Here is a 24,531-nt window from a genome sequence, read left to right as displayed (position 1 = left end):
CCTGTAAGGTTCAAATGTGAGTATAGATGATGAGGAGCTTTGTGTGGCAGAAGCTGCCCTGTGTTTGAGGCTACTGCTTGTATTTCTTGTGCAAATGAAGCTTGCTTTGGAAACTATTGCAAGTTCACTGTTTTTCAGTACAAAAGCTGCAAAAAATTAAGCTTTTGTCAAACAATCATATGGAACAACTACATTTTCTGGGTCTAAAAAAAAATGCCAAAAAATGGTCAAGTGCATTTTAAATATACTTGTTAATATGTATTTTTGCCACAAAGCTTTTCTCGTATGAAAGGAGATTTGAGACAGATACGCAAGGTAAATTGTGATTTTGTGTTTAACGTTGAAAATTACTTTTGTCTTGTCCCCTGTGGGCCAGTGGCTGTCTGGCCCCTCTGTTGAGCAATGCCTTTGAGTCACCTCGTGCAGGTGAGATGGGTGGAATTCTTCTTTTTTGTGTAGTCTGACGCCTTAGCTTGTTTTTCTGCTATGTGTTGCTTTGGATGTACTTTAAAAACTACCCTAAGTTCATAAAGCAGCTATGATCACATTGTATACTTGGTTATCTGCAGGAGCTTTAGGTTATTGTGTGCCAGAAACCTTCCCTCCCTGCTCTTCTGAAAACAAGCCCAATGTTTTGTCAACTCTGTGTGGATCCTGCTTGTGTTGCCTGCTCTGTTTCAGAGCTGCTCAACATGATGAGGAGACAGCATCAGAAAGTGACCCTGCCTTTTCTGCCCGCACACCCATTTGCTTTACTTTGTTCTTCTCCAGTTCTAGCTGCAGTAATCCTCTGATCTGGGAGGAGCTTGAGAGCATCAGTTCGGAAGGAGAGAGGCTGCTTCCAGGACTGAGGAATAGGGGTATACTGGCAGTGCTTCTGACTCCTTGATGCTGATCCATTTGCTTACCTGAAGGAGAGTTGCTGCTGCTCCTTGGCAGTAACTCCACTGTTCCCTCCCTCTCCTGCACTGTGATAAACCTTTGATGGGCTTTTTGCTAGAAATCTGCTCTGGATTTGGTTAGTGGGTGTCTAAAACGGGTCAGTCTCCGGTCAGAGGTGACTGCTGGGTGGCAGTGCTGTGTCTATTCAGTGCTTTGAGCTGCTCAGCTCTCACAGGAGCAGGAGGTGGAGGTGTACCCTGACACCCCCCCCCCCCCCCCGCCCCAGCCTGTCTCTGCTCCCAGGGCTGGGGAATGAGCCAGTGTGGGCAGCTGAGAGCATCTCTGCCTGCTCATGTTAGACACCACTGACCTCCTGCCTCCCCTGGGGTGGTGGGGCTCCCTTAGAGCTGCTCCTCCCCCTCTGTGCACCCAGGGACACCTGTTGGGAGGGACAGAGCTGAGGGGAATGGTGTGATGGCTCTGGTCTAGGTCACCTCGAGTCAGAGAGGAGTGGCCATCCCTGATGTAATCAGTCTTTTGGTGCCTTTGCTTACTGTACAGGAAAAAATACTCTATATAAATGATTGAGTGCTGCATTTAGCAGAGTCTGTCATGTGCCCATTGATACTACAGACAACCAATGATTCTAGACTAGGACTGAGCAGATGAGTTTATTTTTTGATTACTCTGGTGCTTGGTTGTTTTTGGTTTTTTTTTTCCCCCCCCCCGGTCTGATGGCTAGATTCTGCTTGCAGATAGTTAATTTTAGAAGTCCAATGTGTGCAACATAGTAGACATATTTCAGCATCACCAAAGATTTAAATACCATTCCACTCTGAGAGAAATGCTTGCTATTTTCCTGAAATGTCTCTACCACTGCTTTTGATATTAACCATTTTTCTTGTAATTATGTTTGGGGAATGATTTACAGTTATAAAATGTTGTTTAAGAGTTGAGCTATACCTCATGCTCATTTGTTAAACTGTTCCCAATGGTTTTCTTCCTAGTTGTAGCTAGCTTTTAATTTGTACGTAAAGGAGACAAGTTAAATATATATTTTATCATTACTGTTTCAGATGTTGAATAAAGTGTAAAAAGCATATTTAACATGAAGATCTTCTGATAACAAGAACTCTGAGCTGAGTCATGTTGTAAGCCTTGATTTTATATGTGGTTACAATGACTGTTTGCTCCTCAATAGAAAGCTACATTAGATGGAAGGGGCAAGGCATTTCAAGGCTAAATGACAATCTTAGTCTTACTTGATTAGAGCTTGCAGAGGTTGCTAAGAAACAGCCTAATAGTCCTTGAGTAACCCATTATATGCCCCTAGGACAGATGCACAGGTGCTCATTCTCTGAAGTTGGTTTTGATTTTTTTTTTTTTTTTTTTTTTTTTTGTTGGGTTTATTTTTTTAAATCTGAGATAAGGCTGGAGTATTAGTTCATGAACGGCAATCTGTTTACATCCTGCTTTGGGCTTGAAAGTCCTGATTATACATCTTGCTCCCAGCAGGATATGTTCTGGTGGGCTTTGTTTAATATGGTACAGTTTGATGATTATAACATTTAAATTATTGTTGCAGTGCCTCTTCTAGTACCACAAAGTCCACTGTGTCTCTAGTCTCTTCAGTACTTTCTAGTACTGTGAACATACCGTCTTAAATAATTTTAAGCATATAAAGTTCAAACTGGATAAACTTTACATTTAAAATTACTTTTTCAGACTCTTAATGAATCATAATACTGATGCAGTAGGATGCTGCAGGTAGGATGGTAGGTAGAAGAATGTCCTTACCCTTTATGCAAATTGTAGGGAATTATTATATGAGTTAACAGTGAACTAAAGCATCAAATGGGGTTCTTTCTCCTTTTTTTTTTTTTTTTTTTTTTTGTTCCTGAATGTGTATGATTCTGTTTATAGCATTGCAAAGTTCAACAGTCTGCTTTAAGACAGAATCTATACTTTTAATGTAATAGGTCCTGGATTCCAGCTGGAGAACTTAAGATCTAATTAGGGAACTTGTTCATACTTGGAAGACTTGATTGGCACATGCTTTAAGCAGTAAGTTGAGAAATATTTCAATATCTTAATTATTGATCTTCAATTAATCTACTGAAGTAGAAGTTTTTTAGTGTGTGCAGTTTTTGGTACTATTTAGTGTTCTTCCCACTGACTGAGGACAATTTTAACAGCACTGGTCTGGTAACCTGTGCTACTGCCTAAAATAGTTGCTGTTCCTTTCTCTCTTTTTTTTTTTTTTTTTAATAATAGTTATGATTTTGATAGTTCTGACTCTTTTATGGTACAATGACATAATTTTCCTTGTATCACAACATGGAATGTCTGCTGTAACTGGCTACATGTAATCAGCAAAGTCTAAAGGGCAGACCATGGTAACTTAGGCTGTTAAGGGCAGGTATACCCATGTGCTACCCCTCAGCAAAGACTGGTTTTTGCACACCACAATGAGCTGATAGCACCCCTGTGTTGGCTATACACTGTTGGTTAAATAATGTTTATATATAGGCCCAGAGTATTTTGGTGTTGTTTGGCTGTTGGATACCTTTGTAGAACAGAGTATTTTTCCATGATTCATCCACACATTGGTGCTTTCTCATATCAGAAAGTGAGGAAGGGAAGGAAGCAGGGAAAATGAAGTGTTTGGACTTGCACAGACGTGTAAGGTGTTGGCTGTCAAATATTTAGTGCTCCTGCAGTGCCTTCTGATATTTGCTGTTCAGCTGTGATAACTTCAGGGTGGTGGAGAGGCTACCAAGCTATAAACCACACATCTCTTGTTCCCAGGAGGTGAAGGTGAAGTGGTTGCCCAAACCCAGCTGGTGGAATTCTTCAGAGGTTGATTTCCAGAATTCAGATTCCCTTTATCTAACGTGCATGTCCTAGGCTTGCACTGAGGGCTGTCAGAATGTTAATTGTCACAGGGCTCAGGCAGAAGTGCAAACTGTTGCATATCACCAGAGCTTCTCAAGCTGCTCGTATCGACTCCCAGATCACTGCAAATGTAAGGGAAACAAAATAAGCTTTGGCTGACAGGAAAGATAGTCTTGGCTTGTGGCAGCTTGCTATCAGTGATAATTTGTTCATCCCTAAGCCATTAGGATGGATTTTAAAGATTTGGTACTCTGTGAATCTTCAGCTTGCCAAGGAAGCTGGGGAAAGTTGGAACTTTCCAAGCAGGGAGTTGGTGGCAAATGAAGTGCTGAAACTGTAAAGTAGTCACTGGGACATATTTTTGAGTTATAGTTCCAGCTTTGGACTAACAAAATTACTCTAGCTTTTTTTTAATGTTGGCCTACTTTCCATGGCTTTGTTGTGTTCTCTACTGATACTCATCCTTATGAGGAAAGCTATAACATTTTTACCCACCAGTGGAGTAACTAGGGGTCAGCAGTGAAATAAATTTGAAGACTTGCTGACATAATCTCCTTTTTGTAGCTTCCAGATCCATGTCAGTGGGAGGGGAAGGGAAAAAAAAAATAGAGAAGCAATCTGATTTTACGTGCTTAGGGTAAATTTGCAAGGCATGCGCTTACTTTCAAAGGCTGCTTCATGTACTTTGCTAACCTTACAAAGTTTTCCTTCCAAAGGTGTTCCCATTTGCAGTTTTTGTCTGATTTGTAATAATGTAAAGCTATATCAGGTCCCCTCCAGTTTACACAAATCTGAAAGAGATGGATACTGAAGTTCTGATGTGGCTTTGTTACAGTGGGATTGATCATGTGTTGGTTTTCATATATTCAAATAGCTTGGAATTGTGAGCTACATATGCTGCTTTATGATGTGTTTCTTTGCTGCTGTAAGCAATTGATTTTTAATAGTAACTAAGTGCAATGTAGTGGTTGGTGCTGCAAACGTGATAAAGATTTATTGTAGCCACAAAGTACTGTTCAGAAGATTCAGTCCTGCTGTTGGAATATGATCGAAGCATTTATTTCAGGAATCTGTTTATAAACTTCAGTATTTTCACAGCTAAACTCTGTCTCTGCTATGTGTACTTAACTGTGTGCATAATCCCTTTATTCAAGTTCCTTGTGCGTTGATCTGCATGAAAGAACTTGCACGCACTCTTTGAGTGGTGACTCTTATTTTTCTGCTGAACTTATTCCTGCAAATTTACAGAGAACTAAATAAAGTGTTTCATTTCTGTTTGCTTCCCTGCCAGCTTCTTTAGCACATGCAGAAGTTGAAAACTGAGCTGGTTTTGCTGGGGCCTGAAATGAAGGACAGCTTAGGTGTGTTGTTGTCCCTTTCTTTTGGGTTAATGACACTTCTGTTACTAGCCATGAGCAGGTCCACACTCGGTTTGCTAAGTCTCTTGTAGAAATGTGAAGTTCAAATTAACTGAAACTGTTGTGTGACTCAGTGTAGCAATGTAACGGAGATATATGTGTATGTTATTGTTGTAAAGGCTTGTGGTGATACCTGTGCTCAGAACCAAAGCCATGGGAGGAAAAGAATGGGTTTTGTTTTGAGTTGCATGAGGTTTGATCTGTCAGCTGCCATCACTGTGGGTCAGTGGAGTCTTTATTTCTTGTGCCCTTTCAGCTGTGGCTGCTGCTGCCCAGGGAGCTCTAGAGGTGACTCAGATGTGTAGGTCTGATGAGGGAATTGAAGAGGACTTAGAAAAACAGTGCCACAATTTCTGCTCCCTTAGGAACAGTGGTTGAGTCTGGGCCTCTCCTCTTCCTAAGGCAAGACATCTAGAGCTCATTAGCTGGCATTGGTTTTGTGGGCATTTGCTTCTTCAAAAACAAAAGGAAATATTGCAGTGCTATCAACAGCCAACATTATTTAAAAAGGTTAAGATTAAAACACCACTCAGTATTCCTGGGGCCTTTGCATACATAGAACTTGGGGGCATATCTGTTTTTTTATATATTTGCTTGCCTTCTTAGTATGCATATTTCCAATACAAAAGAGTGCATGCAGGTGTTCTGTGTTTAGACCAATAATTAAAGTATGTTATTACATAGTTAGTTTAATTCCCTCTTGACTTCAAGTTGAAATTATAATGATGCATGGCTTCAAGTGCCCAGAGGACACTAATATCCATGCCACATGGAGTGCAGAGGGGAGGGGAAGAGCACTATTAATTACTAGTTCATCTTTGAATTCTAAATATTAGCATAAAACAAGTCTTGCACTAACCGTTAATGGGCCTTCATGGTTGTTACATACACTTCAAAAGAGACAATCTAGCTACACTTTCATTAATGCAACAAGAAAGTGTGTGTATAATGGGCTTAATTTATCTTGGACTTCTTCCAAAACTTTAGGAAAAGAGTAGGACGTGGATACTTGGTTAATATCAAGTTTGTCTGAAACAGTTCAAAGGTGGTAGCAAGGCTGAAAGCTTCTGCTTAAATCCAATAGGGTGATGTTCAGATGGTCCGCAGCTGTCTGCCTGGTACTGTACTTGTACAAGTCTCTTTATCTCAATGTCTTTTTTTGTCTGTTCCCTAATTTCATCAAAACTTTTTTCTGTTCTTTGCTATTGGATTAACTGGGTGGATTTCTGGAAACTCCCTAGTGCCAGCTCCAGCTGTGATGGAGAGGACTAGAGCTTATTAGCTGTGCAGTCATGAAAGTATCTTAAGATGTAGCTGGTTTATTTTCCTGTAACATAATGATTGTGCAAAATGTGTGTTGACACCATGTGATCCTCTGTCTAAACCAGTGGATTCTGATGGGGTTTTTTTTGTTTTTTTTTGTTTTTTTTTTTTTTGGAAAGAAACATCTGCTGGAATTGCTATTCTGATCTCATATAATTTCTGATTTAATTATTTAATTTCCATGTCTAATCTCAAAAATCAACACCTTGTGTTCTTCCTGAATAGGATGGAAGGCTGTTATTTAAGGTTCAAGCATGCTTTCAGGATTGATGCACATGGAGTTAATTTCATTTTCCCTTCTGCTGCTTTTGCTCTAGAGCTCTCAAAAAGGGAAATGTAACTGGGGGATGTTAACTAGGCTCTCCTGTTTGAGAGAGAGACAGAATACAAACTGTGATACTTGTTTGACAGTTATCAGGTAGGCTACAAGGATGTTGTATCTTCCTTTTCTAGGGTTGCAGTGTTCCATACCAAATCCTATTGCTCTGATCAGTAGCTGTTATACTTAAAATAGTGTTGGTATGTGGCTGGCTTCTCTACTGCTTAATTTCTTCTGTGGTGTGGAGGAATATCTTGCTAAGGCTATTTTATATTCCAGTATACTTTTGAGAAACCTCTCTGGGACAGGCATGATAACACCCATATCAAAGGACACCCAAATATTTGTTAACTTTTAATCAGACTACATAAAGGTTGTGTGTGTATATATATAGGTATCTTGTGTAAATTATCAGAGGGGAGATGTGCCTGTAGGAAGGATGACTAATGGTTTTTCTGTAACTGTTTTGTATTCTGTGCTCATTGGCTCTTAACTACTTGAAACAAAGTTAAGTGATGAGCAGGGTGGTTTAAGATTCTTTTCAGGTGGATTTTACCTTGTGTATATGTCATTCATCGTTATGGTGTCGGTTTTTCTTTCACAGTGGGCATGTATAAACAGAGCACTGCTGTGCTCAGGCTGCTAGGACAAGCTGTCCTTTTTTGAGGCCTGTTTTCCACATGCCTAGAGCTTTTTATGGGATGCTAGGCCTCTGCCCAACAGATCTGAGGATAAGCTCCAAGATGCTTTTGCCATGTTTTTTGTTGCAGATTGGAGTAGAATTGGTGAGCTGGGCTTCCTTTACCTGAAGGAAAAGCAGTTTCTCAGAGTTGTCAAAGGGTATTGAGTTTCTGCAAGTCTTTCCCAGGACTTGTTAGAGACCTGCAAGACAAGGTCTTATGTGCTTACTGACAAAAACTTTAAAGACATTTTTTCCTTACTGGAGAGTGTGAAAAGGTTCAAATGAAAAACATTATCAGCACTTGGTTTACCTCTCTATACTCCAGAAGGCCTGTGATGTCTTCATTCCTGCTTCTCTACTCCTCTTTATTTTGGTCTAAAATGTGTTTCCTGAGTCATTCAGGATTCTGATCTCTGCTCAAATTCCAAATCTGTCTGAGGCCTGGGCTGAGTCTGTAGAACTGTCAGGCACACAGATGTTGACCCAAATGGTGAAAAGGGTTTCCATTTATCAGGAGTACTCCAGGGGTCCATGCAGAAGTATCTAAAAACGTCTTTTGGAAATCTAGCTAATTAATCTGGTTTGCTCTGAAGAGACTGGTTCTTCCAGTAGTTTGTGTCTGGGATCTTGTGTAATGACAAGGATTCCTTATGTGATTCCAAGTTGTGATTCAATCAACTAGGGGAAGTCCTGTATTAAGTCTATGACTTCTTTGTTTTTTATTCCCTTTCAGATTTTAAGTCCTAACATTTTTTTTTTAGCTGTTATTTCCAGACTGTCACAGATGCTCTTGCCTTCACAGCTTCTGTGCCAGTCATGCTCAACTAATCTTTGCCTTTCCTATTCTGTTCTCCCCCTAATTCTCCCTGGAGAATAAAGATGATGTTTTGAAAGCTGTTTTGTTCTTTAGACTGGTTCCTGAGTGGTTGAGAGATCCAGCTTTTAATGAGGGAAGTATTTCTTGCTTATTCTTCAGCTGATGTAGAATACCATGTGTGGCTGGTGTGACACTTGGCTCAGTGACACACGTAGACAGTGCAGAATCACTTTCTTGGTAGAGGAGGGTTAATTAGGAATAGCACTAGCTTTCATCTATGCCACATAGAATCCAGTAGGGGTTGGTTTTGGCTAGTGTAAATAGAGTAGCTAAAGTTTAGAGATGAACTGTGAAATTGTATCAGTTATTTTTCTGCGTAAACCTTGGTTTATCAGCCTTCTCCAAAACAAGTAGAGGTTTTCTTATAGTTAAACCAGGATTTTTGTCACAAATACACTGATGATTTTTTTTTGTGTGAAAAATTGCTATGAAAGCCTTAAGCTTTGTATTTCACTTGATACTTGTCAATCTTCTTCTAGTGAAACAAATGCTTGCTGTATTTGAGCATTTCTGTTGTCTTGCCTTGAATGACTGTATGTTCTGTTTTCTGTCACCTGATTTAATCACTATTAAAAGGCTGTCTGGATTACCTTTTCCTCAGGGAAAGTTTCAGAAGCCTACAGTCCTCTAAACCTTTATTCTAAATAATAAAATCTCCCAGTTAGTAGTTTTAGCTCAGCTTGTCTTTTTTATCTGCATAACATTTGTTGCATTTACTGCAACAGGTACCTGATTGAATAGCATGCATGGGTTTGTGATTTCTGCATTTATTCTATTTCATGTGCTATTTCAGTGTTGCAGAAAGGAGAATCTTGATTAGATTTTTCAATTGTGTCTTCTCCTGTCATGGTTTTCAAAGAGGAGTTCTGAGATATAATTATAAATCTGATTTAGAACTGTGCTTTGTTTATCCTGGCTGGTTTTTTCTTCCTCAAACACTCCTCGGTGACAATTTTGATTATCCTGGGGTAGATGGTAATGGCTCAGGCAGGTGTGCAAGATTCCACAGTGTAATTGTTCTAGTAATTTTAGCACTGTCTTGTTTTAATGTCAGCCATCAGAGAAAGTGAAATACATGCTTCAGAACCACACCTGCACTAGAACTAGAGTTCAGGGAACGTAAACAAGTATTCATTGGAGGTTAAGAGCAAGAATCTAGAAAACTGCTTGTCATTGTCCCTGACTTTGTTTTCAACCTGAGAGCCTCCAGAAATGATTGTAGTTGGTCTCTCCGAAGTGTTTGTGCCAGTTTGCCCTTGGACCCACAAAACTCTTAAAACCACTTTTCCCTTGGGCCACCTTTTGCCAAGGTCTGCTGAAAATGCCATCTTCTGACTTCGTGTTTTCTGGCCATGACTCCTGTTAGCTTGCTTTCATACCTTTTAGTTCTTGCCAAGACCATGGAAATAGATAATCTACTCCTGACCATCCCCAGGGCCTGTTGAAGCACTTAGGCTTCTGTCACATATTCCTGTTGTGTCTTTTCCAGGCTGAGGTGTTTTGGCCAACTCTTTAATTTCTCTTATGGAAATAACTTGATTCTTTCTTCCTTCTTCTTGCATTTCTCTGGACCTTTGATTTCTGTAGTCTCCCTCCTGGAAGATAATTTGTTTTTCTCTAACTTCTTTTCCTATCCAGGGTGCTCTTTGCAACAGACTTCTGAATATTAAGTAGCCAAGGATAAGAGTGGGAGGCAGATGTCTTACTGTGATCAAAGAGCTTGTGTTGAGTTTGTGACAGGAACTTGCTTAGCTGGGAGAAGCTACATGGCTTTGGTGGTTTGAAGGAGTAGCTCATTATGGTTATCAAAAGATATATTTAGTGATGCCTTGCTTATCAATACAGATTTGCACAGAAGAACAAGGTCACAGGTGTGATTAACCCAGATTTGAGATGAACTCTGTGAAAATTAGTTTACATTTAACATGGTTAGAAGTTAAAATAACATTTGCAATGCTGTACTCCTACTACAACAGTTAGTACAAATAAATCTGAAAGATAGCATGGAAAGAGAAAAGAATAAGACTAAAAAGTTGTTTAAAGACTACTTAGAATGTCATTGTTTCAGCAACTAGAATAAAGTTCCTGGTCATTTTTAGATGAAATTGGTTATTTTTTTTATAAGCATTAAACTTGCTTATTCAGTTGGGGAAAAAAATCATCTTTCCTCCTTGATGTATTGATTAGTTTTATAACCCAATACTTTTGTTGAGGCTTGTGTCACAGAGGAGGTGCCTAGAAATGGCATAGGCAGAAGGCATTTGCAGTAAAATAGAGGTGTTTCAAGAAAACTGACAGCTTTATGGCATGGATTGGTATTGAACATTGGTATTCTTATTTCTTGCTGGAAAATCTCAAGAAATGCAAGTTATCATGGGAGTCCTGAGTAGCTGAATTTTCACTGATTTTTTTGTTTGGTTCTGAAAGTATGTGGAAAACAGATGATTTCTAAGTCAATCCTATGGTGTTTGCTGAAATTTAAGTGGCTGCAGTTGGCAGCTCAGACTTCATAGTTGGAACTTAATCTCCCTGAACACAGCAGAGATGTGTGCATGCTGGAACCAGGGGAAGGGGGATGGACAGGGTGCGGACGAATAGCAGACAGCTATAAAAAGCAGAGGCAAGCATTACTTCTGTTCCCTTTAGCATCCCCATAGCATTACTGCTATGTGTGTAATGGTGAAGGAGACTGCTTTAAAGCAGGGAGGGGCTCTTCTAGGAGCTGAGAGCAGTGAGCAGATGAGCTCTTCTTCAGATGAAATCCTCACATGACTGCTGCCTGGTCACATCTCCTGCAGGTTTTTTAAATGAGAAGCTAATGACTTGCTCCTGGTGCTGTGAAAACTGTTCCTAGGGTGCCTGTTTCTTTTCCTCAGGGATGCTGCTGCCCTGGCTGCAGCAGCTGTCTGACAGGTGCTATCAGAGGTCAGGGCCAGTGCTGAACCAAATGTGCTGAACCAAATCTCTGACTTGCCATTTGTCACAAGGTTGACTTGGTTGAGATGTGCTTTGGGTTTCTGTCTAGGGTGCTAAGTTACAAGAAAGCTGTGGTCTTTATTCCCATGGTTTAGCTTCTCGTATGTAGATGGGTATCCAGAGGGCTCTCACTTTGCTTTTATGTGGTCTGAGGAGTCTGCATTAATGTCCTGCCTTGAGGAGCTCCAGTCTGTTATGGCACTTTGAGCTTTTGTGAAAATGGGTCACTGTTTCCTACAGGCATTAGCTAAAGCTAGTATGTGACTTGAGAAGATTTTAAAAACTCCACAGCTGGAATGTTTGCTGTCCCATTATATATAAAGACCTCTTCAGACTGAGAAATTCTTGCTGCATTCTGCCCCTGCAGGAGGGTCAGAGTATCTTCAGACTTTCATATGAAGACCTTGCTACAAATGTGTTCTCTGGTATAGCTTGTCAGGATCCCGGTAGTTTGATCACCCTGGAGAAGCATGCTGCTCCTGTTTCATAAAACACTAGGCAGTGCCAAATAGGTGTTGTGATATCCCTTTGAGTGCCTCCTTTGAGTTGTTTTATCTTTCAGATGCATGCAGCTGGTTGGTGGTAGGATTATTCCACCTAGTTGCTGGGTAATTTTCTTTACCTGAAGTGAGTCTCTAGCTGGGTGTTAAATTTGATAAATTAACTCCAGGACTGACTCGTATTCACCTGTTGTTTTTATTTGTGCTCTTTTTGCAATGAAATGATCTTAATAGTCTAGATTTCCCTCTGCCACCCCCATATGCACACACACATACACACCCTTCCAGCTTAGGTTTTGCTTAGTTTGGTGGAGGAGTGGAATGAGTGTTCAGACTCATGTAGGTGGAGATATTAGCCTGTTGTCTGTTAACCATGGCAAAAAATAGCCCCTCTCACCCCTCCCTGGTTTTGCAGACTTCCTAAAGATTATCAGGTGGGGCGAATTCACAAAGAGTTCCCCTCACACAACAGTAGGGCTGCAGAGTTTGTAAACATCATCTTGCTTTTGTGATTGGGCCAAGAGGAGTATAACTGCAGTAATTGCTCTCAAATAGAAAACTTGAACTTGCTCAGCTGCTTTCTGCTGCTGATGTTTGCAGGACTCTAATCCAACCTTCCACTCCTAACAGAATGGGGTTGTTTGGCCTCGCTTTCCAAAGGGAAGGCTTTTGTTTAGGACTTGCTATACTCGCTCCTTAAATGCAAAATGAAGATGTAGAGAATGGTCATCTTTATGATTTTACTTGGTGGATGGTCTCTGAATTCAGCTGAGAAGCTTCTTGCATGCAAGTGGCTGAAATATCCTTCAAGTTTCAGAAGAAGCCCCCTACCCTGTCCCTACCCCCAACCCCTATGTTCCCCCCAAAGAGGGATGATTTACTCCTTCAGTAATGGTCCCTACTATGACTTTACAATATCTGTTTCTAAAAGATAAACCTACAGACTCTGTCTGCCCTTAAATTTGTACTATGAGTCCTATATTTTCTCAGAATCTTTCTTCATTTCTTCCTTATTCACTTTCTACCTCTGGGTTATTCATGAGGAAGTTGTATGAACTTGCTGCAGAGTTCCTGGGGAAGGAAATGGAATATGCTTGCCTTGAAGTCAGCTTTTTCCATGGCAAGTAGGCTGCCTGGGGGAGGGGGAGAGGTGCTGAAACAAAAATAAGGGGGGGCAAGCCCCCAGACCTATGCTTGTCTCACTTGACTCAGAGTTTTTTATGAAAGCAAGTATGAGAATTGACTGTGCTGATCAAGACTTGGTGGACTTTGCTGCAAGAAATATTGCTGGTGGCTTGTTCCAGAAGTTACAAAAATTAACCTGCAGTAAGACTAGTGGTATGCTATCCAGTGTTTGGACAGTTGAAATGTTTGAGTACAAATGTTACCTGTGCTTGATTGAGGTTTTAAAAGAAACACTATTTACTGGAGGTGAGACCCTGAATGTACTGTGACTGTAGAACAGGAAGGTAACGTGGCTTGGAATTTGTTTAGGAGCCACACTTTTTTCTTTCTTTGTAGCTGATTCTTAAAACATTTTTCCGTGTAGGAAAACCAGTCAGTCCTTTTGTGTGAAATTAATATTTTTTTTTGTCTGTTAGCATAAAAGTCACAATAGGATGCTATTGATGCAGAAAACTTCAAGTATTGATTTCAGCTCAAACTTCACCTTTGGCATTTTTCAGCTTGTGGGTTAGAGAAGTTTTATACCTGACTGAAAATGCTGTCATCAGATTGATCACCTCTCTGAGGATGAAAATTCTGGAATGACTGGTTTGCCAAAAAAACCCTACCTTTTGAATGTTGATTTGCAGATATCAAGGTGATAGTAACAGTTCATGAAAAGACAGTGCCAAACCAATATTGCAGGTCTTGTTTCCCCCCTCCCCAGAAAGGAGGTCGCTGGGATAGTATGGGGAGTGTTTTGTTTAGTGTAAACAGTGGAATAATGCTTTGAAGTTGCTTGTGTCAACACCAATCCTGAGAAAAAAACACAACTGAGGCAGCATCACCAGGATAAACAGACTTAATTTGTATCTTTCCAAGCTACTTGGCATATCTGTTTAGTTAACTCCTACGAAGTGGCTCTTGCATAAGCTGTGCTCTTCTGCAGAAGTGCACTGATGCTCTTGTGACTCGTAGCATTTAACATCATCTGAGTTTTGATTTGATGAGCAAAAATGATGTTGTGTGTTCAGTTCTTTCAAAAAAATAAACCTGATCACTGGAATCAGTAGAGTCAAGTCTGTTTCCAGTGCTGTATGTTCCGAATCCCCCCTCCCCCTCTCAAATCTGTGTCATGGTTACTCTAACAATATTTTCTAAATACTTAGCTAGTACTGGTTGAAATGAACAACAGGTACTAATTGAAGAATCTTTTTGCATATATCAGAGCAGACTGGAATATGGATGTCCTGCTGTTCTATTAGCCTACAGCAAGAGTTGTGTGCAGGTTAAAGAAGCAGGTGGGGTGGGGTATGTGTGTTATGTATAAGGCTCATGATTTTGGGGCATTCCTAAGATACCTGTGTAGTGTTTTTTGTTGGATTTATGCATGAACTTGAGCGCACTTACATCAACAGTCTCTGTGGAGAGCACATTCTTAAATAACTTTTAAGTGAGTCTGTTCATATTAAAGATGCATCAAAAAGCCAAGACACTGCTGGATGATGTGAGGGAGTTAAAGATTAGCTGTATGGGTAGCCCTTAGTTTCTGGACAGTAGCTAAATTAATGTAAGTTCTGTTGCTGTTTTCTGTAAGCACAACTTAAGAAAGATGTCTGGTGTCAACGTCTCTGCTATAGATGAGTTATTTGCAGCTGGTGTCAGTAGATGTGTTGGTTAGTCTGTGTTAAGACTTTCTGTAGAAGAGTGCAGATGTGACTGATGTCAGCTGCTGGTAGAGTTTTCATAAAATGAGTATGGCCAGTATGAAGCTGAAAATATCCTTTAAAATTTATATCCATTAGTGTTATTAAACTTCAGTGCTTACTCTGGTTATTAGGTAAGGTTACAATCGGTGAGTGTATGGATGTTAAAATTTCCACTAATAAATTATTTTGGTAGCAAAACGTGTTTTTGATAATTGAGCTGTAACTGGGAAGTTCTCAGTGTTGCATATTATGAGCATATTTAGTAACACAGATGCTTTTTTTTTAAAGTTTTCAGCCGTTTCAAAGTGAAGTACAAAATTCAAAGAAATGTAAGCAGATCTAGTGCAAAACTAGATACATGTGGTAGTGGGAAAGACTGGGCTTTTTGAACGAGTGAGTTAAGGACCAGTTTTCTCTTTTGACGTGTAGTAGTTGCAACTACCAATGTGATGATCCATTGTACTGCCACAGGGAGGAATTCTTCTTTCAAGTTATTGGCCAGCTTGAGATGAGGAAGGGTGACAGGTTGGGTTGGTAACCTTAACTGTCCTCTCTAGAGGTAAAATAGCCATAAAAATCAGTTTTATGGTTGCATTCTTTCTGTGTCCTTTTGGGGTTTTTAAAGGGTGACTGTCTAACGCAGCAGAGAGTAGAAGTTGCACAACTGAGAACTGTCCCAGCTGAAACTGATGGTCCAGTAAATACACATTTTTCTATCAATGCTGTGTAGTGCCATTTGATTAACATCTCTAATCTCCTGCAAGTGTGACTGCAAGCCTTCCTGAAAGCTTACACTCCAAATGCATGTTCATGTGTGAACAGCCAAGTGCCAGCCTGGTCACCCATATAAGTAGACAGAGGGAAGTGAAAGGATTTTAAAAGTCTTTGTCTTGTCTTTGTTGTGTAGGTTCTTTAAACTTTTATCACAGGTGGGCTGTGGTTCTTGATGGTGGCCAATGTGAGGATTGCCAAAGCAAATGCTGGAGACCAAGCCTATGGGACCTGGGGCTTGCAAAACCATGAGGAGGCAGCACGAGTTGTGTGGGCTCCTGAACGTTTTGGAGGAGCAGCTCTGCACCAGTCATAGCTGTTCATGATGTACTATTAGCTTTTTATAAGCTTGTAAAGCAATACTTTCTGCTCCAGAGACTGCGCCAACTTAGACCCATGAGGTTTGCCACCAGAGCTGTGAGATTCCTTGTTTTAAGTATCTTAAAATAGCTTTATCCCCCACCCTGTCCAGCATGATCATGGTGGATCAGTGAATTGTGTGGAACTCTTTAGCCATGAAAATAAATCCCTTAGCATCCTGAGCATGGATACAAATCTGCTTTCAAATGGTATGATGAGAAAGCATAGATGCCTGGTCTGTTTCCTAAGACAGCAAGTCCATCTTAAATTTTTTGCTGCCTTTTGTTAGCAGTCAGATGCAACAGCCAATTTGCAGTAGGAAAAATGAGTCCTTACATAAGTAAATGGACATCTGGAAGCACTTGAGCACTGGTCTATACTTCTAATACAAATCAATGGAACATAGGAAAATTAAGGGCTATGTTAGAAGGTAAGCAGTTAAAAGTGGAAGATGTGGATAACTTTAGGCCTTGCATTGGCAGAATTCTGCCTAGATTAGTTCATAATTTTGATGCAAGATGAGAAGACGTGCTGTTGCCAGCAGATGACATTCGGGCAGTGTTATACAGAACTTAATCTCAACTTTTCAATGTATGAGTGTTTTTTTTCAGGTAGCAGTTATAGGAAGAGGGGTTGCAAGTAGTGTTTTCAGAGTACAGTAGAATCCTATCTACTTCTCTAAGTGCTGAGACTGGGGAGTGCAGGGAGATGGAGGGGGAAGCAACTGAAATGCTCCACTGATATTTGTCTTTAAAAACTGCATGGAGTTGAGCTGTGCTGTCATACCCCAGAGCTAGAGCCCTTTGCTTTCTCTCAGCTGTTCTTTATCAGTTGTCCATTTCCAAGGGCAGTACAAACTCAAGTATGTCTCTGTCCTGTATGGTCACTGCTGAGCTCCCTTTTCCCTTCCGTTCTTTAGTCTCATCTAAATAGTCACCACAAAACCTGCTTTTGTTTCAGTGATGTAAAATCATCTTCTCTAGTATGTTTGAAGCTGAAAACACAGTAAAAAGACCTATTTTCAAAGGCTGAGTTGAGGTTTGTATGTTAATATAATGAGCAGTAGGAAAAAAAGCACTCAAGTGCATTTCTAAGTAGAATGATCTTTGCTGTAGTCATGGAAGACCTCAAACAGAGAGCCCTTCTGCTTGGGGTGCTGCACTGATCCTATCGTTGCTGCTGTTCTGAAATGGAGAGGTTCTAATGTTAGATCAGCCCTCCTTGGTGTGGAGTTGAGGAGTGTGTAAAGCACATAAGGAGCTATCTCAAAATAAAAACACATTTCTGGATGTAACAGTAAAGTAGTCCTAATGACCCTGTGGAAGATGGCTGAATTCTTACATAATCCTCTTCTAGAGAGAGTCTTTGTAATTTCTTGGCTGAGTGTCCCCATACCCATATGAATTTATAGATAATTGGGCTGTGAACTGTGCACACATTAGTGCGTGGTTCTGCATGAAGATGTATATAGGAGGACCTTAGGATAGTGGTGCAATAACTCTTTTCTGTTCTTGATGGTTTCTCCTTGATTTTGAATGTGTGTGAGTATCTCAATGTTACTTGTAGCACTTGGAAACTATCAAAGCTGAATGGTGTGACAGCTATGCTTGTTCAACTCAAGCAGTTAAAAATTACCTGTATGCATAACTTTTTTCTAAATAATAAGTTTAGTATCTGAGTATCAGCATCTGTCCTATGTATTTGATCACAAACGAAGGAAAATCCCTGAGGCCTTGGTTTAGTGAAGTAATAATCATATTTTTTCTAAATCATTTAAGAATTGTCTGAAATCACATGTTTTTTCTTTCCTCAGGGGAAAGTACAGTACCAGGTGTGCTTACTGTAATAATTGTTTCTGCTGTGTCTTTTTCAGATCTGTTTTTTATTCTACCCCTTCATGAGAAAGAAATCTAAATTTTTTTGGTAGTTGAAGGGTGAATTGTGTATTTCTTATTCAGATATGTTTTTCTGTAAATCAGATCTGGTATACACTTATCTTTCATGTGCTTCCTAAAGGATGGCCCTCATTTGATTTTTAGGGGAGGTGGTTTGGTTGTTTAAGTATTAAATATCCCAGCTGTTTCCCCAGGTTCAAAACCTTATTTCATTTAAACCTTTTAGGGCTGCTTCTGAAAAGGATTTCTGTGGCTAAGCAAAGCTAAGAATTAGATGCAGTAGAAGGAGAGTAATTATAATCCAGTCCTCGATGTGTGTGTGCATAGAATGTTTTTGTTTTGCTGTTAGCAAGGCTTGTCCCACAGTTTCTAATGCTGTTTTATTTCATGCTTTTGATAAGATGCCTTCAAGGGCTTTCACATGACAACAGAGAAGTTAAATTTTCAACTGCTTTCAGTTGGCTTTCTTGTAGCAGTAGTATCTACTTATTTCAAATCAGTTTGTCTGGTTATAACATGTTTTTATTACTGTCTAATTGGTGTCTTGGTTTTTTTTCAGAGGTCGTTCACCTTAATATTAGAAGCATGGGATTGGGATAATGATACAAAAGCTGGTGAGTATTTATGTAAAGCTTGGAGTTCACATTTATTTTATGCTGTATATCTGCAAATTGGGGAGGGGGGAAATTGTATCCTGCTGTAATCAGCCATCCCTCCAAATCATCTCTAGGAAAACCTGTTGTCCGAGTAAAGGGCACGTACAAATCTAAACAGTGAGTGTTGGGTTAGGAATTGTGAAAAATTATTGCTGTACAGGAAAAAGAATGGACAGTTTTAAATAAAGGGTGTAATTAATACAACTCCTGATCATTAGCTCTAAAAATTGTTTACAAATCATGCTAGGCCCCCCCTTTTTTTTTTTAAGAAAAGAAAGATAATCTGTAGAGTTGCATTTCAAATTCTCCTCTGTGATCGCACTATGCAATAATTTCCATGATCATGTGAACAAGTAAATGTTCTTGCTTCCTATAAGGAAAGTGTACTTAATGTTTTTGGTGAAATTGTTCTAAATCATGATATATTCTCTTCTCTGTTTCTCCTCAAGTACTGAAGCTTACCTTGCATTTTCAGTGTGTAAATGCTAATACTCAGTGTCAAGGCAGGGTTATTGATCTGAAGTGGAAACAAGATTATTTTATAAATACTTCGAAATCATATCAAGGTGCTGATTGCCATAATGCTGCAAAAGCAGGAATCCAGATTGAACCTACTCTTTGCAAATGGTTTGCAAATATGTCTTAAAATAACCAATGCTTCTGGCTAAAAGAAAAAAAATTAACCTCAGACTTGCATTGTGGTTATTGATGGACTATTTTATTTCAGTTGGGATCAATGTAGAGGAAGGTGTTTGAACATTAACATAATGAAGAGGTTATATATATCCCAAATCATCATCAGATTCTATATCTGTAGCAGTAATGAGTCTTTAGTTTGTTCATGAACCCTTCTTTTGTTAGAATTAAGCTTATTTTGTCTTGTTCAACAGCACCTTTAGATTTTTTTTCTATTGGCTGTGTTTTCTTTACATCTCTGCTGTTAATGTTGCTGCAACCCTTCAGTTGAGTTTGTCCACAGCCTTCTTGAATGGCACTTCCTAAAGCTGGGTGTGGTATTCAAAATGAGATCTTGTGTGCTGAGCGGAGTAAGCCCAAATCTTTAATAAGTTTAGATACCCTATAGTAACAGATTGCAAGAATCTTCTTCTCTGCTTTGTTTAAAATATACTTACTATGATGTTAATTAATTTACATGGTTTCCAGCTTGGGAATAATTTCTCTAGAGGCAGCTAGTACAGCAAATATTAGAGTAGTCATGTCCTAGTTACAGAGGGCAAATCAACTCATGAGGTGGTGTAGAAAGGACATGCAGAAACAGCCTATCCTGCAAATCATCTGTATGCATTCAAGTGCTGGATTGCATTTTTTAAATTAGCTTCTTAATAAATAACAATATTGTAACTTTCTTTTTATTTCTTAGAATTTGCAGAATCCTCTTGCAGATCTGTAGCTTTAAAACCCAGATTTCTTTTAAATACACTTCATAAGAGGACAGTCACCTCGGCCTCTGTTAGGTCTTTGTTACACTTTTTAGTTTAACAAGCTAATAAATCTCTTTACTTATATTCTTTTCTTTTTCCCTGAACTTCAGGCCAGCCAGGATATAGAGCATCTTCTTGAGGCCCAGTGTGCCACCTCCTTAAATTAACAGTTTCTATGAACTGTGGTAGAGTATATAAGTGTCATATTGCTGTTCAACTCTGAGAAACTGCTGATTGAAAGTGAACTTCCCTTTAATTTAGGCTGCCAGAGAGAGGTACTGCAAAGTTGTATTGCAGCTGAAACCTTGGAGGCTTGTCAGGTGAATTTAGGAAGCCTTTCTTGGCCTGTAATTTGGCAAAAGACTAGCTAAGTGCTTGTCTTGGTTAAATGTTTCTGTAGTCTGTTTTCTGATTCTGTGATAGAGATATTTTGCTTTGCCATGCTTCAATTTAGGTTTGCATGTAAGATTCCTAGGAAGAATTCCTTAATGCTGAAGGTGGTTGTTTTTTGTTGCTGTTTTGGTGGTGGTGGTTGTTTCTTTTTGGTTTTTTTTTTTGTTTGTTTGTTGGGTTGGTTGGTTGGTTTTTGGTGGGGTTTTTTGTTGTTGGTGTTGGTTTTTTGTTGTTGTTGTTGTTTGTTTTTGGTTTTTTGAGTGATCTTGGCTGTGAGTCCTGCAGTAGGTTTTGCCTTGTGAATCTGTCAAGACACAAAGCTGCTTCACTTGTATTTTTGCAAGCACCACTGAACTGCCAAAGAGGCACAGATCAGTAAAAATTCACATGTTAGAGAAGAGAAAAGGGAATAGAGCAGCTCCTCTGTAGAAAAGACAATGTCTGGTCCTGGAGGGGTGAAGTGAATGTCTGTGGAAAGCATAACTCCCTGTCAACCCTGAGTGCTGCGCTGATCTGGTGATCAGGTTACATGTATCTTCTGTTGCTACTGTAAGATAGATTAATCAAAGTAATTGCCAGAGCGTATTTATAAGCTGATTAATTAGTTCTAGAGTCAGGTTTTGCTTTCCTTTAATGGTGATGAGTAAGGCTGAGAGTTAAATGTAGGGTCTGTGTTCCATCTTGGGCTCTCAAGTAGGTATGAAAATCCAAAACAGCCCAAACCCCCCCCCCCCATACAAAACAAAACAACCTCCCTAACAAAATGAAAACAAAACAATAGCAACAACAAAGCCCAAACAAAACAAGAGACAAACAAACAAAAAAAACCTCCCCTGAAACCTAGAAAGAGAGGCTTCCAGTGGAAAGCTTGAAGGTTCTGTAATATTTGTCATTGTTCCCTCCCTCTGTGTCCAAGCATCCTGCATTATTCTTGCACTCAGTGAAGGCAGGGGGACTCAGAGTTCATCTGTGAAGGACCATCTCAAGTGCAAGTCTGCCACAGCAAATGTTTCTCTTGTACAAATTCTTAGAGGGTCCTTCGCCCCCAATTCCTGAGCTACTCGTGTGTTTTCCTCCTCCTGCCTGCAGCAGGGCTGGCTCGGGGTAAGCTTGTGGCAGTGTAGTGTTAACCACTTGTTTGCATTGGGAGGGTGGAAGAGGGAGAGAGGAAACTGGCTTAGACACAAAGTCACTGCAGATGGCCTGCTCGCTGTCATCTGTCACAGCAGTTCCACGTTCCAGGTAAGTCACTTGACTTGGCAGAGGTCTTCACGATGCCCAGCCTTGACAAAGCAGGCTGGCATCTTCATGTCTGAAGAAACTTTCCATTTGACTCTGTGTTTACTGCAGAGATGCAGTGGTTGCTTTCCTCCTTCCCGTTAATCTATAGGAGCCTCTTCTGTCCATAGTGCTCGAAAACATGCTGAATGAGATGGGCCCCTCGTGCTCCTTTGGATGTGAAGTTCATGTGATGTCGCTGTGTTCCCTTACAAACAACTACCAGCATCACCTTTTGTACAGCCCTGTTGGTTTGTTGGGAATGTCTGACCTCTGCCAAGGGTCAGGGTGCTGATGGGCAGTGTCCTTTGTGTATTCCACAGTTAAGTATTCTTCAGACAAGGCTTTCTCTTTCAAAAATCAGATGCTCTGAGAGCATTAATTAAAGAACTGCCTTTTAGCCATCGTGTCCTTTTATGTGAGTATCTGTACCACTATCTGCTTTTCTAGAGAGGCTTGTAGAATACCTGTTAATCAAGGAGATTTCTTGGCAGCTGTTCATGTGTATGTAAGTTTGAATAATGGATGATGATGCTTTTTTGACCAATAACCAGACAAATTCAATTATGCCTTTACTGAGGGCTAAAAGTAATGAGCGTGAATCCTGAAGGTGAGCTTCTATGGGAAAGTCAGCTGCAGGGAGCAAACTTGTCTCATCAAAACAGTTAGGTGAGAGAAGCTGAATATCTTCAGACACACTTTGGTATTGTGGGGGAGGAAGGAGAAACCTTGACAAACACGTTCCTCCCTGTGTTTACAGATCTCTCTGGAAGATGCACCTTCTACCTATGATCAGTGTTAAATGTGAAGTTAAACAGAACCCTCATACTTTGGTACTTAAGGATTTAGTATTAGAAACAAAATGGCTCGGAGCTGACTCCCTCATGTGCCTTCTGTGGCTCAGGGTAAATTATTTGGCTTGCTTATTTAGGCTGTTAAGCCCTACTTATACTGATACAAGCTTGAGGAAAAACCCTTAAGACTCTGAATACATTCCTTTTGAAAGGAGCTTGTGAAGATAAAGTTTGAGTGTTCAAAAAAGATAGGAGGAGTACTCTTGGGTTATTTCCCCTGTTCTTGACCCCTGGTATCAAGAGGTCTGTACTGCATAGGTATATTTGCAGTAGCTGTAATGCTTGTTCCAGTTAACTGGGTCTGATGAATCTCCATTAGCCTGAAGATGCCTGATAAGAATTTTATTATATAAGCCACTCCTTTCATCTCAGGACCTGTTCTTCAGTCCATCTAATGCACTTTGAGGAAACGCTTTTAAAGCAGTGGCTGCTGCAGCTGTTTATAAGGAGCCTATGTTGCTTACAGCAGGAAAGCAGCTCTGTGATATATATTTGTTATTTGTGCAATTTTCCTTGACCATCCAGTGATTCAGCATGTTTTCCTTTATAACTTTTCAGATCAATAGTCATTGGAGGAAAGTAAGATTATTAAAGGATAAAGGACACCACCAGGGAAGTGGTGGTGTCACCATTCATGGTGGTATTTGAAAGACATGTAGGTATGGCACATGGGGACATGATTTAGTGGTGGCCTTGCAAGTACAGGGTTAATGGTTGGGCTTTGATGACCTTAAAGGTCTTTTCCCAACCCCAAAAAATTTGTGATTCTATCTAATCATTAAACTTTCAGTGGTGACTGTTGTGATGAATATCCAGTTGGTCAAAAATAAAGTGCAGGCAGCCGTTTCTGTATTTCACATGCTGCTGTGTGGTGGACGGGCTCATACATAGGAATGAGAATTAAAGAAAAGGGATAGGCTTCAATATCTCTTGGCCACCCGTGAAATGTTTTATGTATTCTAGTCCGAGCAAGCATGACTTAGAGCTCATACATGGCAATACCACCTTTAATAATAAAGCAGAGAGATACCGTGAGGTCTTAACTGGAGTACCTTTCAATGCTTAGTTCAAAGGGATTCTTTTTAAGTTCAGTATTGTTTAATTTCAAAAGGAAACCTTTTAATAGAAGGAAGCTTGGAAAAGATGTCAAGGGAGCAAGATACTTTGGAGAGCCTGATACTTCTGTAACTATTCTCTTAATATTGGAGGGGCTGAAAATTGTCACTTTAGTCCTTTTACCTGCTGAGGGGAAAATGGCACTTTGCTACAAGATGCACAGGATTTGTCTAAACTGTCAATAATGTTCTGGTTGAGAAACAGTCACTCCTTGAGTTTTGTTTTCTAAACATGGGAGGGTTAATGAGTTCAGGAAAGCAACTGAGTAGGTGAAATGCGTTTGCTAAAGGTGGTATCTTAGTGTTGCTTGCTACCAGCTTGGAATGTTCCATATTATTAATAATTTGAACTTCACACTTCATCTCACTATCATCTCTGCCTCTTGCTGTGTGCAAGTTTTTTGTTATTAATTTCTTTGAACTTGTACTTTACAGAATCTTTATTTAAAGGAAGTGAGTGTTGAAGCTCTGAGTTGGCAATATTATAGCTATTTAATAAATGCGTGTGAAATTAATATGATCAAGTGAAGCTTCTGTACCTTTCTCATACTTAAATAATATTTGTAGTTCTAGATGTAACTTGCAGTCACCTGGAAAAGCTGTACAGCAGGGTAGTACCAGATTTGAATGGTGAACCCATTAGAAAACTCCTGTCACTGGGCTTGCTCACTGTCTGCTCTTACCCCAGCCCCCACTGAGCTTTGCTTATTCTCAATATTTGCTGAAGCAATTGCAGAATAATTGTCTCACCTCCTGCTATTGAAGCTTCTATACAAAGAATTACATGGATGTAGATACAAAATGGATATTCATGTAAATGAAAATACTTCATGTTGGCAGTTTCTATAATGTTACAGCCTAGAATCAGCTTTCCCCCTGGGATATGTAATTCTTTGTGCAGGTTTGGCCTCAGTGAGTGGAGCCTGACAGTAGCAGAGCTGCTGCTTGCTGTGGGGTCAAGGCGGGATGCTCACAGAGTCTTCTGCAACTGGGATCAAAGTTACCAGGAGTTTTACTGGGGA

At 39.9% G+C, this 24,531-nt stretch overlaps 1 protein-coding gene across 1 annotated transcript in view; it reads left to right on the top strand.

Annotated features, from left to right (window-relative positions):
• The window catches only part of JAG2 (jagged canonical Notch ligand 2), a 67,245-nt gene that overhangs the window by 7,527 nt on the left and 35,187 nt on the right, over nt 1-24,531 (top strand). Inside the window, exon 3 of the mRNA XM_062494800.1 lies at nt 18,331-18,385. Coding sequence (XP_062350784.1) covers nt 18,331-18,385 — 55 coding nt within the window. The remainder of the gene's footprint in view (nt 1-18,330; nt 18,386-24,531) is intronic.

Source organism: Cinclus cinclus, chromosome 6, assembly GCF_963662255.1.
Source record: "Cinclus cinclus chromosome 6, bCinCin1.1, whole genome shotgun sequence".
Classification (NCBI taxonomy): domain Eukaryota; kingdom Metazoa; phylum Chordata; class Aves; order Passeriformes; family Cinclidae; genus Cinclus; species Cinclus cinclus.
This window is presented reverse-complemented; position numbering and strand designations above follow the sequence as displayed.